Genomic DNA, 15087 nt, shown 5'->3' with positions numbered 1-15087 from the left:
ACATAGAATTCATAATTTAACAATTTTCAAATATCAGTTCCTAGTTCCTACAATTGATTTGGGCTTCAAACAAATCAGAAAGCACTAAACTCAATACATATAAACCGAAATTGTTTATAAACCGAAATAAACCGAAATTACCCCACTAACTCAGTTTAATTAGTAATTTTGTATACTTAAATTGAGATTCAAATTCATAATAAAAATTATTAATTATCAATCCTACAGATAATCATTTCCAAATTTTTGAATCAAGTTCATCAGATTTTAATAAATCCATGATAGACTTAACTTAAGAACTGCATATCGTACTCATGATCGGAATTCCAAATAACCGAAAAGTAGCCCATTGAAACTATCCAAAACTTCTATATAATCAAAATAATTACAAACTAAAAAAGAAGAACGTTGTCCCACATATTCCAACAATTTTATAACAAAAAACTATAATCTATCCTCTCGCAATTCCTGCTGTTTGATGGAGCTGCAGAAATCACAAAACATAGACAAAATGCAGTGTCGACAGAACTTGACTTCAGACTCTAGTAACTTCTGCCCCAGTAGGTCCATTTTGTTGCAGGCTTCCCGGAGGCAAAGCATTTAGTACCTACAAAAAAATAAAAAATAAAAAATAAAAATAAAAAAAAAATTAGGACGAAAATATCAGAGAACAATTCATATCCATAACCAAACACAACAGATTGAAACAAGTAGATCGTACCTTCGGGCATTTCAGGCTGCTCCAGTGGGGAACAAAGGCTCTTGGCTGCTCCCATCTCACCCTTAGTTCGTGCTTTCACATCTTTTTCCACCTCCTGTAGAAAATCAACAGATAAATATAAAAGGTTGTGAGAAAAGGATAATACAGTCCAAAAACTTAATTCCAAAAGCCAATTGAATCTTTCATTAACATACCTCCTCATCACACCAAGGAGCTAAGATTAATTTTTTTTGGCTAACAGCCACCACAAATTCATCCCAAGTTTTTACAATTTGAATGCAAGCATCTCGTTTTTGTTTTGCAGCATTAAACAAGCTATCTTGAATATTCTCAATAAGTTCTTCTACTTTCTTAAGCAAACAGTCCCTGGGCAGATCAACTTTTGCTCCATTGTCACGTCGCACAGCACGTACCTATGGATAAAATCAATGTACACATCATTTTCTAGTTAATCAAACATACCATAAATACAGAGGATAACGTATGCAACAAAATCAGGAAATAATTGAAACCAAAGAAAGTGTTGGCAGCATAAAAAAATAATAATTAGACTAAATTGTTATAACCTGATTGTTTGCCAAGTCTTTTGGCCCTATTTCAATCCTGAGAGGAACACCTCTCATTTCCCAGTGTGAGTACTTCCATCCAGGAGAGTAGTTGTCTCTCAAGTCTGCACTAGCACGAATACCTGCTTCACACAAGGTTTCAACAGTGGCATTGCAGGCATCAAAAATTCCTTGAGTATCAGCATCTTTGTAAGGCACAGGAATCACAATAACTTGCACAGAAGCCACTTTAGGCGGCAGCACCAAGCCTTTATCATCCCCATGAACCATCACCATTACACCGATCTGTGGAAATATTGCACACAAAAGAAAAATGTTAAGTGGTAATCTGGTGGTAGAAAAAGACTGCACTATTATGCTTTGAACAATATTTCACAACAAATTCATGATTGTATTGAAAAGTAAATAGAGACCAACCCAGAAAAAATAAAAAATGAAAGGAACATATGGAATATTATATTTACTTCTTTTAGGGGAATCAAACCACCAAAAAATAATAAGATGATAGAAAAGACCTTAATATTTCATATTTTCCTACTGCAAAGAAATGCACTGAGATTAAGTGACAATTATTCAACTCAAATGATTAACGGATATCAAAAGCTTACTGTACGGGTACTGTAAGCCCAGGAGTTCTGCCAGACCATAGCCTTCTCTCCCTTCTCATTTTCAAAGTTTATTTCAAACATTTTTGAAAAGTTTTGGCCCAAACAATGTGAAGTTGCACCTTGTACACCACGACCAGTATTTGGAATAAATGCCTGACACAGAGAACACACAGCATTCTCAGTTCAGATAAAACATTGATCATCACATAGCAGTTTGACCATGTCATATCTTGCTAAGCAACTAAGCAAGATAGTCAAAGCATGGACATCAGTTAATAACCTCGACACTTGTTGTGTAAAGCCCACCGGCAAACTTCTCTAGCTCACTCTTCTTGCCTTTTATAACAGGAATGGCCAAGAATTCCTCGTAAATACGTCTGTAGAGCTCCAATATATCAAGGACCTGAAAATGGCAACAGTTAAGTACCATCAGATAAAACTATATGTTAATGACTCTAAGACCCACAAAAAGAGAGCAGGAGAAGTAGCCATGCTGTTCAACATATAATGCAGGTTAAAATGTAACCAGCTTATCCATTGTGATAATTGTTAGTACATGAACATAGGCACACCAGAAATATGATGGTAAGACAAACATTTACAAAAGAATCCATCCTTAGAGAATACAAATAATCTTTATACTATAGATTCATTAGTTCTTAAAGCTTCAAAAAAAAAAAGTTCCCCGAGTATGCTCTTTGAATATATGTTTCCAAACAAAGTCAAACCCCAAATAAGGTAAGATTCCACCAATCTTATCTTCTTTATCGGAATTCATTCCTAAACCTCCTTTTTCACTCCAGCAAATAAATTAGAAGTATTAAATTCAATTTTAGTTAATCAACTAACATGAGAAGTCAAGAGCAACATCCCAATGTGGCAAGAAAGTAAAATCATTATGAAACAAGCATGCATTGTTCTCTTACATAAGAGGAGCTCATTAAAGAGATATATTGAACAAATTGTACTGCCCTTAAGACAAAAAATTTTAAAGTCCAAATACCTCTGCATCTGCTTCCTCCTTTGTTGCAAAAGCAGTATGCCCTTCCTGCCAGAGAAATTCACGACTCCTACAACATAAAAATAAATAAATTACTTAACCAATTTAGATATTTTTTTAATCAGAAGTTTTATATATTGTCACTGAACTACTATATTCTTAAAGGCTTGATCAGATCCAATTTACACCAAAAAGAAAAGAAAAGGAAAAAAAAATGTTCCCAGAAGATGGTGTAAATAAATTGCAAGATTGTTCTGCGTATCAAAAAGAATAAATAAACCTATAAATTGCATGATTGATAACTATTAAAAATCTTCCATCAAAAAGAAAACCAAACATAGTTTTGTTTCCAGCAAAAACAAACAGAAAAATATTGCCATCAAAACACGAGGCTTTATATCAACAGCACTAACTTGGAATAGAGGGAGCTTTTACAGTAACGTATTTAAGCCAACTAAATTCCATAGTCTCATCATAACTACAGAACATAATTTGTAGCATGGAGAAAATCAAATTGAATACAGAATATCAGAAATTAACATGTCAATAAAAACTAACCTGATAAACGGCGTAGGATTGCTGAACTCCCATCGAACAACATTGCACCACTGGTTCAGTTTCAAAGGCAAGTCACGGTGTCCCCTTATCCACTTAGAATAGTAGGGATACATCACTGTTTCACTAGTTGGGCGGATTGCAATAGGAACCTCCAAATCAGATTCCCCTGATTTCGTCACCCAAGCAACCTGAGAACACCCCAAGAACCCAGTGTTGGTACTTATTGCCTTCGTTAAATTTCACTTTATGCCCAACTTTGTACTTAAAACAAATCATTAAGTAAGTTCCACACTCAAAACAAACAAGATATATATGTTTACACCCTTGATCATTTCTCCAAGAGCAGAAAATTCAGGGATTTCAGAAAAATCTCCCTGAAGCAAGTGTCATTAATCATCCATGTTAATTGAAGTGAATCCTTTTCAAAAGAGAACCAATTATTTTACAGGGGCTTCGCAGTCATAAAAAGAGGAATAAAAACATACAAAAATAACAAAATTCCACTCAGGGTGGGTAAATAATTTTTTTTTTTAAATAATAATGAAAATGTAACAAGCCCATTGTGACAAAAGACCTCAAATCTTACCTCTGGAGCAAAACCTTCTATGTGATCCGTCTCCTTTTGTAGTACAGTAGGGGATACAAAGAGAGGAAAGTAACAATTCTGAATCTTCATTTTTTTTATTTCTGGATCAAAAAAACTCTGCCCATTGACAGCAATAATAAGCACTAATATAGAAGTCCAATTTGGAAAGCAGGACGAAATCAAAACAAAAAGAGGACCAACCACATAACAATAGCCAGCAGTAACAGTAAACTAATATTAAACATGGTGCCCCAACTAAATCAAAATTTTTTAAAATAAGAAGTGCCTATCTTAAAGAATAAGCATGATATAAATATAAAGTAAATATCTAAAATGAATTTCAAACTCACCTGCATTGTCTCCCAAATCGACATTGCCCAAGGCCTTATAATATAGCAACCAGAGATGTCATAGTACTCAATCATTTCACCATTGACAATAACCTATGCAAATTGTAAAAGCAGTACAATAAGATCTGAGTTCAAATGTCCTTTATGTATCATTAGATATCAGTACAAAACTCACTAGGCAGCGAAAGGACTAAATTATGTAACTCCAAATGTAGAAAATATTTGATAATCAATCATCTCATAAGTAGCCATCTCCACTTCCGAAGATCTGACTATGTGAAACAAAATTCTTACATGTGCCAAAATGATATATTAATCATATATTAAACATGTAAGCATGCTTGTGTACAATTACTAAAAGAACCCGAAGAAAATAATTGAACAACCTCAGAATACCACTCCCCAAAGTTCTCATCTTTCTTATGTGAGAGTCCTAAACCAGTCTCCTTCTTCACCTCCTTCTTCTTCCCTCCTGGAATCGTCAAGAACATGAAATTAGGAGCACTAACATTAGTATGCACATCAGATGTATAATTGTAATACTCACCACTGGTCGCCTTAGCTTTAGGCTCCTTAGCTTTAGTCTCCTTAGCTTTAGTCTCCTTAGCTTTAGACTGTTTCTCCTCACTGCCAGCCATATCCTTCAATAAACCCTGAACACAATATCCACACAATACATGGATCAAAAAACTTAACTAGAGATTGAAGCCCCAAAACAGAAGGAAGATGGTGCCAAAAAAAAAAAAAAAAGCATCAATAAACAGGTAGCCAGTTAATAACAAGTTAACTGCCAGACATTAGATTTTGCGTACCCAATTAACAAAGACCCAGATTAAATTTCAAAAATCAATAATAACTGAATAGATATTTCATAAAAACAAAACAAGAAACACACAACTTAATTCCGAGTACATGACCCAGCAAGTACAAGACCCAAAATTCAAACACAAGAGAACTTAAATTTCGGCACTGAATCAATAATGACAGGTAAATAATCAAAATCAACTTTCAATACAGATAGAAATGTTACTTATCGAAAAAAGAATTAAATATAGATAGTCAACCACAATAAAAACTAAAATGGGGTCGAATATTACAAGGGTTTAACTAAATCAACACAAACTAAAGACATTAATATATTCGTTCGATGAGTTACTTACAAAAAATAAGATTAATCTTCCACGCAACACTATAACTTAAAATGCATTATACCCTTGACACTTATCTAAAAGAAAAACAAAAATTCAATAGCCTCCACTGGAGTACTCGCAAAACAAATTACCGATGAGAAAGTGAGAAATTACCGTTCGGATCTGATTATTCAACGGAGGCTTTTTCCCTTACTCTTCAGAAAAAAGATAAGAGAAACTCTCCCACAATATGAACGTTATGTGAAAATCAAAGCAAAAGCGAGACCTATATATACGCACGTGAAATATAAACCCTAGACCTGCGCAAGTAACTAATTCTTTGTCTTTAATAATTTTTCTTTTCTTATTGATAAAAAATTAAATAATATTATTGAAGACTTTGGAGTGGTGGAAAAGTAGTGGCTGTTTTGGGTCAAAACCGCGGGTCCATGGGTCGGGTATTTACTAGTAGCGGGCGGGTTAATTCTTTGGAATCACCTCATGACAGTTGAAACTTGAAATCTAATTCGTATTCTGTTGTAGAATTCGATTCCTCTTTTGGAAGCTACCAAGAATTTTCACTTTGGTGCTGTAGAATTCGATTCCTCTTTTGGAAGCTACCAAGAATTTTCACTTTGGCAAAGTGCTTTAGATGGGTTTCGCATTTTTATTATGCGTATGGTTTAATAGTGATGATTATGTAAATGGTATGACGTAAGTATACAACAGAAACGAATTGCTAAGATTTATATTAGAGACAGCAACCATAACATCTATGTCCATGCTAATTTTTTTTTTTTTTTGGTAAGCAAGATATCCGAGTAAGTTTACGTGCACTTCAAACTAATCCTTAAATTCATTGAACACCCTATAAGCTCAAAAGATAAACCATTATGTTATTATGGTAAATACACTTCAAATTAATTCCTAGGTCTATTGAACACCCTACACACTCAAAGGATAAACTACGTATGCGTTTGGTTTAATATTTTTATCCCTATTCTGGATCCTATTTTTCAAATAGCGTTTGGTACAATATTCTCAAAATATTACCCTATTTTTTTTAATTACATTTTAACCCCATAAGGTTATTAATTTCACTAAATACCCCCTGGAAAAAAAGTTTAAAAATTAACAAAAACACCCCCATTAACCCAACTTGTCAGATTCCGGCAACCACCGTCGGTGATAGCCGGAATCTGTACAACGGCCAAACTTCCGACCAGAAATGGCCGGAAGTTCACCGCTGTGGCCTTTTCCGGCCAGATCCACCACGGATCTGGCCGGAAAAGGCCAGATCTGGCCGTCAGCGACGGCCAAAGAAATGGCCGTCGTTGACGGTCAACGACGGCCAAATCTTGGCCGTCGTTGACCGAAAACGACGGCCACATCTTTGGCCGTCCTCTGACGGCCAAAGATGGCCGTCGTTTGGCCTTTTCGGCAAACGACGGCCATAACAAACCGTAGATCTGGCCTTTTCCGGCCAGATCCACAGGATCTAGCCGGAAAAGGCCATAACGACGTGTTACGGCAACGATCCGACAAGTCTGTGCCGTAACGAATTTTCCGGCCAGATTCCGGCGGTGGTGGCCGAATCTGACAGTGCAGGTGGTGGGGGTGTTTTTGTCATTTTCATGTTAGGGTCTTTAGTTAAATTAGTAAAACTAAGGGCTTTTTTATAAATTTTTAAAATTTACCTCGTAATACTCCCATATCCAATAACCCATACTACCCTTAAAATCCTATCCAAATACTAAACCAAACGCACCCACAATGTTACTATCGTAAATGAACCTAAAGTTTGAACCTAATAACTAAAAGAAATAAACAAGCCTCTTAACCGTCAGGCCAACTCCTTGCGTTTGACTGACATTCTCTTTTGATTCAATATTCCACTTCCACACCACTTTATAATATTCCTTTTGGTCATCACAAATTGCACATAACAGCCCAATCACTGACTTGGCCAGACGGATAGCAGAATTAATTCAAGCACCTACTAGTGGTAAATAAAAATTGAACTAGAGCCACTTCTGCTATTTTACAATTACACCCTCGATTGCATTTGCACCAATCTGACTAGAAGGAGAAAAAACAATTCACTGACGCTGGGCTTGGAGATCTTATTGCTGTGCTAAAGCATTCAACTAAGAAACATATGTGATGAACCAATTTCAAACTTTTTGAGTTATGGTCAGATATAAAATGTTCTTTAAAAAAATCGAAGAGAAAGAAAAGGTGAGATGTATCCATAGACGTATCAAAATTACATTCTTTACCAGGGGACAAAAAAAGGAAAGAACAGGAGACAACAGATTTGCATCGTCATTGTAATGCAGCTCCCCAATTCCTTCTTGCAGGAACATCAGCCACCAAATTTACACCCTTAGCTTGGTTCTGGTGGCACCAGTCTCAAACTTCGCATCCACTCACAGAAGCTAGGATCATCAAAAAAAGAAAACTGCTTTTCAGCTTTGTCCGCTGTTCCGTCGTTAAAGATCGAAGCTGTGGAAACCTTGCCTCCTACAATGAAGTAATGTGTTTTGAGTGAGCAAACAGCTAATGTAGCCCGCAAGTAACAACTGAAATTAAAATCAGAGTACAAAACATGTCCCTATTTCAATACTTTTAAGTTTTTCCCACTCACCTGCTCATCGGAGGATCCTTGTGTGCTGGAATCAGCCGAGATACAAAATACCGGCTGGGAACTCCCTTCCTGCTCAAAATCAACCATTAATCTTAAAACCTTTGATGACAACCAAATGATGGAGGAAAATTCATAGTATAGGACTGTGAAGGAAAAAAAACCTTGAATGCAATTCGAGGAGCTGGAAACCTAGATTCAGTAGTCTTCAGCCAATGTTCTGCAAGCTGCTAAAGCGGCTGCACTTCTTCCTCATCAGCAGCAAGTTCAGCACCTGAATCACCAATAAATGGGTCGATGTTCATTAGAAAGTGAAAGTAGTAAAGAGAAAAGCAAGGAAAAAGATAAAGAGAAACTTTTCCAACCAGGAAACACAGGAAATTGAGGATTTTGATAAACAAATAGCAGATATAAAGAAAAAATGATTCCAAGAAAGCAAGAAAATTGAGTTAAGCGACATACCAACCAAATAAAGACATCTGCCATGGTCAAGAACTACTGCTTGTCAGATTGCATAGCTAGGTCATGAGCCGGAACCTCCTCAAAGTGCCTCCTTCCCGGTGCATTAAACAGCGAGGTGCGACCATCGAAGTGACAGCTCAAAAGATGCATTCAGAAACAAACTTCGTAATACAGACCTCTCATCCTCATGTCCAATAATGCTTCCTAAAAGTGGGCCCCTTCTTAGATGAAATAAGATCTCTGATAGAGCAGAAAGTTCTTTGGGAACCGATAAAGCTTTGACTTTGGTACTTGGGATCCAAATTTTAGAGCTACGTCTTTAACTCTTTCATCAATTGTCGTTCGCATATCAATTGCATCAGAGTGATTTTTGGCTCGCAAGAGGGTCCTCTGGCAATGAGGACCGCAACCACTTCATCTTGAACACTCTCAAGATATGCTGAAACATTATCCACAGTGGGCAATCTGACAGTAACAACTCTTGAAAATCAGCTTGATAAACATTTGAATATTGAATAGCAAACTGGAAAATACATGATCATCTTGATGTCTCCTTTATTTTCCATGGATACAGCAAAGCTTTGCGTTTCTCAACACTTAGCATTTGAATAGAAAGAGCAGTATCATTTTTAAAGGTTTCATGAGTGTCTAAAGTGCCTCTTCACCAGGACCCACAACTTGAGTTACGAGAATATCATCAGAACAACGAATCTCCAGCAAACCATGAGAACTGCAGCCCTTGTGGATGCCCTTTGCAAGTACACCAAAGGCTTCTCCAAAGTCATCATGAAGAACCAACACACCCCCTGAAGCTTTTGCAAGAGCTGCAACACAGGAACTCTAACGGGCAAGTTCCAGCACATAGAATGTCAATCACTGTATTGTGTCGATGAGCCCACGACCAGAGCTCCATCCATTTCAATGCTGTCTTTTCCATATGAGGATAATTTGGGTGAGTAAAAGAATGAGGAACTGATCCAGGGCCATATGTATTAGGTCCACCAGCACACACAATAATTCTGATTACCTCCTGCCCTTTTAACTACCCCCCGAGACATTTCTGCTGTTGGCCCCGAATAATAGAAAGGGCAACCTCAACTGCTGTACCCAGGCAACGATCTCTTGAAGCTTCTGGGATGTTTAACTTGTATGGCCTTAGTGATGAGAATATGTCATGTGCTACCTGTTTTGAAGCAGCATTGGTGATAGATAAACACCAGCTCCATAAAGCAATGCTTTCAACGACTCCTGAGTTGGTGATTTGTCACCAGGAAGCACTCAGCAGATGCTATTGAATCTCTGAAAAATCATAAACTGATACTGTCCTACCATACAATATAATGCCAATTCTTGCCGTTGGTGAATTGATTCAACAAATGCGTGCAAAGAGCTCTGTAGATGCTGCAGGTGAGGTTCATCTAAGCATTCATCTATTACAAGAATAATGGGTGCAGACATTCTGGAATCAGAAACAGGAACATAACTGGCCTATTGTCCAGTTTGAACATAACAACCATAGCGATGACAATTCCGGAAAATTACGAAGTTCTTCCTTGCTAGAGCCACTATTCACCTTCACTTCCATTCAGATTATGGCAAACTACACACTGCCACTGGCCAGATCCAAGTATTATCTTGCATAGATGTTTGCATATGCTCCGCAATCAGGCAGCGATGAGGATCACGTTGTATTATTTGAGGACCTGGAGAAACCTCTCCCCAGGAGAAACCAGTGCCCCAAAACCTAAACTGGGTACATTTGCTTGTTTCTTCTGTTTCAACACCTACAGAAACAAAATGAATGTGAATGTAATGAAATATGAAAACACGTAACATTCATGATTTAACAATGCAAATAGTAGAGAACTACAGCAACGTCAGTTCATGATGAATAAGGGTGCCTTTGCAATGAATCAGAGAGAAAGAGGGGTACCTTACGAGCTGAAATCAGAACACACACATGAAGATTCCCCATAAGGTGATGTCTCCTCAATAACATCTGGAACTTGGTGCTGCAACTCAGCTGACCCATTAGAGAAATGGGGAGGTGAAGATGTGGGCAAAGATGAACCTGAAGAGAAAGCGACAGGCTGCGGAGTTGCAGGAGATGTCCGGAAAGGCACAGCAGCGGGCCTAACTGGTGAAGTAAAGACAGGAGGGCCAGGAGGAGTGCTTAAATGAGGAATTGGGCTTCCACTGTTGACCCCATTTGCAGGTGACAACATATTTGGGGTTCTAATTGAAGGGGAAGCGATTGGGTCATGTTGTAATTTTGGTGGAGGAAATCTGGGGGGTGCAGATGAAATTGGAGGACGAGGGATAGGGGTTTTCTCTGTTTGAGGTGATGGTGTATCTGGGTTTGGCGAAGTGGCAGTAAAAGAGTATCCAACGGAAGGTTGAGTTGGATTGGCCATTAAAATTCAAATCTTTCTTTATTAAGTAACAACAATTCTCAAGAACTGAGAATCGAGTACCAGAATTAAAGAATGAGTTTAAATCTAAAAGGGAAATTTCGGTACGAATTTAATTTAGATATGATGATAAACAACAAATTCCTGAAGAACAAGAATTGCAGAGAGAGTAAGATATCTTATGTCTTTGATTAACCAAACCCTTAACAAAATCTAAACCCCAGAGACAACAAAATAAAAAGAATGGCTTTTGATTGAAACAAAGTTCAAGAAGTGCCCGGAATAATCAAGAACTCCATAAAGAGCACCAAAAAATCAGCTTCCAAGATCAAATTTAGTCCCAGTTGACGACATTTAAAGTCTCACCTATCTCCCCATCTCCACACAATTGTGGCGTTGGTAAAAACTCCTTCTCTAACAATTAAATCTAAGAAAAAGAAAAGGAAAAAGAATAGCACTTAGGAATGAATAAAGGATCTGTGATTAGAATGAATAAATAATAAAAATTTGGGTAGAATTGAAAGATCACATACCTGAAAGAGACGGAAACGGATGATTCAGAAACAGGGGAATTTTCAGACCCAAAATGAGTGTCATGCGACTCTTTTAACGAGGTTTCTCTCTTGACTCTTAACTCTGTAATTTTGGACCTTTGGTGTCTATGGACCTTAAGTTGCACATGCGGTAACACCTCAAGTTTTGCGGTTCGTCTTTTTGTTTCACTCAGCTGGACCTGCTTTGCTGGCACGCTCTCCACTTTTGATTGGCAATTTATAATGTTGCCAACACAATATTTCTGACGTGGACAGCTGAATCAATCACACTGCCAGTGCCAAAGTTTTTTTTCCCTTCTTCTTCTAACTATTCATAGATTTTTCATTTTTCTATTTCAGGAATAAGAGGATTTTAACTCCATCAATAATAAATAATAGGATTTCTAAGATAATGGATTGTCAGAATTATTTCAAAATAGTCTTAAAGAATTTGATATCTAAACAGATAAATACCTAATTTGATATTTTGCTGAATATTTTAAATAAATAATTCATGAATATTTCTCAAACTTTTTTATTTGGGTCATTCAATGGAGTTTGTAGAGTTTTTAATGGGTTTCGAAAATTAATTGAAATACACGTAAATTAGTCGAAACGTTCTAATTATAAAAAAAAAACTAATAATAATAAATAAAGCACTTTTAACTTACTAATTACTGGGGAAGAAGTAATTTTAGAAGGTTAACAAAATGAGGAAATTAGATTTCACTTATGTTACTACTATTACAAACTTTTTTGTGTGCAGCTCGGAGGAGCAAAACAATTCACGATGTTGTCTTCTTGGTGTACTCAGTGTCCAAATTGGTTAATTGGATGTCATAGCCTTGATATTACAATACTGAGTGAGGTAACATTACCTCATAAGATAGAGAAACCCATTTTCGTAGCGACTAATTTTCATAAATGTTACTCAACGCTGAACAAACTTAAGCTCCAAAAATTTGGACTCATATAACTTTGCATAAGGTATAGGGAATTGGGTTATAAACAACTACTGAAAGCGATCAATGACATCCTGCTCAAAATTTCCAACTTAAAAATACAGGAACAATTATTAAACATTATATGGAGTTTGAAGGTGCAACGAGAGCCACGGGGAGCTTAACGTTTTATTAAAGGTGGTACTATATTTCCAAGAACAATACCCATTGCTAGTGCTATCTTCAACTCACATGAGATGCAGGTAATGCTTTTCGCAGCCTGATGATACAGAAAAAAACTAGTAATTAACCATATCTGCATGCAAGTTACAGAAGAACAGAGTTTTTTTCATTCACTTTAAAATTCAAACATAAATATCATAGTTTTTAGTGTCAAAATCATACATCAATTAAGAGACGGGGGGTTTTGATCATTTATATATCACAAAGATACCCTCACCGCTTAGAAATATTTTTTCAAGATAAAATCGTGCAAACTCCAAACCTAAAACATGAGTGCATTTCTATTTCAAATAGTCATATAAAAAACTCCACTTATAAAGCCATCATAAGTGCATTTCTATTTCAAATAGTCATATAAAACTCTACTTATAAAGCTATCACGCTAACAAGAGACTGATCTTTTGATGTAGCGTAAATAGTGTTAAATTAGGATTTAATTTAGTTTCCCTTTCTTTATTTGATTAAGGTTTCATATTAGAAACAGAAGTGGTTTTCTAATTTAATTAGGATTTAGGAGTTTAGTTGATTTAGGAAGATTTAATTTAGTTAAATTTTACTTTCTTATTTTATAATTAGTCAACAGTTGAGATTTCTTGTTTTAATTAGTTTTAGTGTCTAAGTAGGATTTTATTTCCTTGTTTAATTAGAGTTTTGTTAGGGTTGGTTGTAACCATCATGTATAAACATATTATTCGTTTCTTTTGAAGATATAAAATATAAAATGAATCATTCAAATTTTATTTCGGATTTTAAGGTTTAAGTTTTTGTAATTGAGACTTATTATCAATTCTAAAGGTATAGTTGAGTGCTAGCCTTGTTTATTTACACTAACTCATTGCGTCAATTGGTATCAAAGTAGGCAAAATTAGTCTGATCTAATGGCATGTGATGAAGTTGTAGGTGGTGGCAGTTCTCATGGTGAAGATTAGTGAATTGAGACCTCGCAAGGGGTGGAGTTGACAGCTTTGGAGCAACGAATGGATCTCAAATTATAGCATTTGGAACGACGCTTTGAAGAAATTGCAGATTAACTTGATGCTTTGAGCGAAGATGCCAACAGAAATCGAAATGACGAGAGGCAACGTACTGGAGATGATGTGGCTCGTGGACAACCTATCGGCAAACTAGTTTTTGCAAACAGGCGTAGATAGCAAGTCTACGTGAAAGATTTGGACGAAAAAGATGATTACTTTGCAAGTTTTGGGAGGCACGCTAGATATGGACGAAATGATTGTAGGGGTAGAGATACCAACGAATTCAAATTAAACATAGATATTCTTTGCTTTAATGGTAATTTAAATATTGAAGACTTTCTGGATTGGATGACAGGTTTTTCGAATATATGGGGATTCCAGAAGGAAGAAGGGTGAGACTTGTTGCATGCAAATTGAAGGGTGAGCTTCTGTATGGTGGGAAAGATTACAATCCATAAGATTTGGCAAAGGGAAAACACCAGTTAGAACTTGGTACAGGATGAAACAGTTGTTACAAAGGGATTTTCTTCCTCCTAATTATGAGCGAATCTTGTTCCAATAGTACTAGGTCAGAGATCTGTCCGAAAATATATTACTGAATATTGACGTTTGTTACTCCACCTTGACTATAATGAACGTCCATATAGAGTTGCTTTAAGATTCTTTAATGGGTTGAATGTAAACATACGAGCTCACATTGATTTACGATCCAACCATACATTGTTTGATGTTTTCAGTTAGCCTTTGACGTAGAATCATAATTAAGAATTTAAAAAAAAATATATATCTTTTTAAGAGAATACATGCCTCACCAATTATGGAAGAAAACAAGAAGCATAAAACATTTCCTAAAGAAATTCTTAATGCCAATGAAGATCGTGAGATGTTACAAATTGAGGATCACACATCAAATGAGATTGAACATGAAGTAGACGTTGAAGTTGAACGAGTTCTCCAAGAAGAGAAGATTGAACAAGAGCAAAAACAAACTATCCTAAAAGAGAAGCTTGAGCAAAAGCAAATTGTCTTAAAGGAGAAACTTGAGCAAGAAAACACATTCAAGTTAAGGATCAAAACGATGAAACATCGACGACATTTGATTTCGACTTGAAGACTACAATGTGTGACAACTCTCCTAGGAAGATCAATGACAAAACATATTTAAGAGGGGGAGTATAATGTAAGGAAAATAGTGTTAAATTAAAAAGTTTAGTTGATTTATGAAGTTTTAATTTAGCTAAATTTTATTTTCTTATTTTATAATTAGTAAACAGTTGAGATTTCTTATTTTAATTAGTTTTTATGTTTAAGTAAGATTTTATTTCATTGTTTAATTAGAGTCTTATTAGAGTTGACTGTA

At 36.1% G+C, this 15087-nt stretch overlaps 2 protein-coding genes across 2 annotated transcripts; both read right to left on the bottom strand.

The window, feature by feature from the left end:
• Positions 1 to 292: 292 nt before the first annotated feature.
• Positions 293 to 5857, bottom strand: LOC116143273 (proline--tRNA ligase, cytoplasmic). The gene is made up of 13 exons (XM_031428730.1): positions 5694 to 5857; positions 4937 to 5042; positions 4776 to 4861; positions 4390 to 4482; positions 4040 to 4156; positions 3454 to 3641; positions 2899 to 2965; positions 2176 to 2298; positions 1896 to 2048; positions 1288 to 1572; positions 916 to 1134; positions 722 to 815; positions 293 to 607 (listed from the first exon to the last, which is right to left on the bottom strand). The coding sequence occupies exons 2-13, from the start codon at positions 5025 to 5027 to the stop codon at positions 543 to 545; spliced, it is 1581 nt and encodes a 526-aa protein (XP_031284590.1). The 5' UTR covers positions 5028 to 5042; positions 5694 to 5857; the 3' UTR covers positions 293 to 542.
• A 2048-nt stretch (positions 5858 to 7905) lies between these two features.
• LOC116143213 (protein transport protein Sec23A) lies at positions 7906 to 11657 on the bottom strand. The gene is given in 31 exon segments (XM_031428645.1): positions 7906 to 7973; positions 7976 to 8039; positions 8163 to 8220; positions 8222 to 8235; positions 8328 to 8367; positions 8369 to 8417; positions 8420 to 8439; positions 8627 to 8711; positions 8714 to 8752; positions 8755 to 8886; positions 8889 to 9017; positions 9020 to 9112; positions 9115 to 9154; positions 9156 to 9217; positions 9220 to 9279; positions 9282 to 9449; positions 9452 to 9469; positions 9472 to 9647; positions 9649 to 9700; positions 9703 to 9822; positions 9825 to 9916; positions 9918 to 9987; positions 9990 to 10135; positions 10137 to 10193; positions 10195 to 10267; positions 10270 to 10293; positions 10296 to 10343; positions 10346 to 10409; positions 10559 to 10585; positions 10587 to 11463; positions 11570 to 11657. Coding segments are annotated over 30 exon segments (2541 nt in total). The 5' UTR covers positions 11040 to 11463; positions 11570 to 11657.
• Positions 11658 to 15087: the final 3430 nt, after the last annotated feature.

The sequence above is a fragment of the Pistacia vera genome, unplaced genomic scaffold (assembly GCF_008641045.1).
Source record: "Pistacia vera cultivar Batoury unplaced genomic scaffold, PisVer_v2 Contig427, whole genome shotgun sequence".
Classification (NCBI taxonomy): domain Eukaryota; kingdom Viridiplantae; phylum Streptophyta; class Magnoliopsida; order Sapindales; family Anacardiaceae; genus Pistacia; species Pistacia vera.
This window is presented reverse-complemented; position numbering and strand designations above follow the sequence as displayed.

Coding starts and splice junctions, on each gene's coding strand:
- LOC116143273 (XM_031428730.1), bottom strand. CDS start 5,027: ATGGCTGGCAGTGAGGAGAAACAGTCTAAAGCTAAGGAGACTAAAGCT. Junction 4,862..4,936: donor TAAAGCTAAGGCGACCAGTG/GTGAGTATTACA, acceptor TGACGATTCCAG/GAGGGAAGAAGAAGGAGGTG. Junction 2,966..3,453: donor AATCCTACGCCGTTTATCAG/GTTAGTTTTTAT, acceptor TTTATGTTGTAG/GAGTCGTGAATTTCTCTGGC.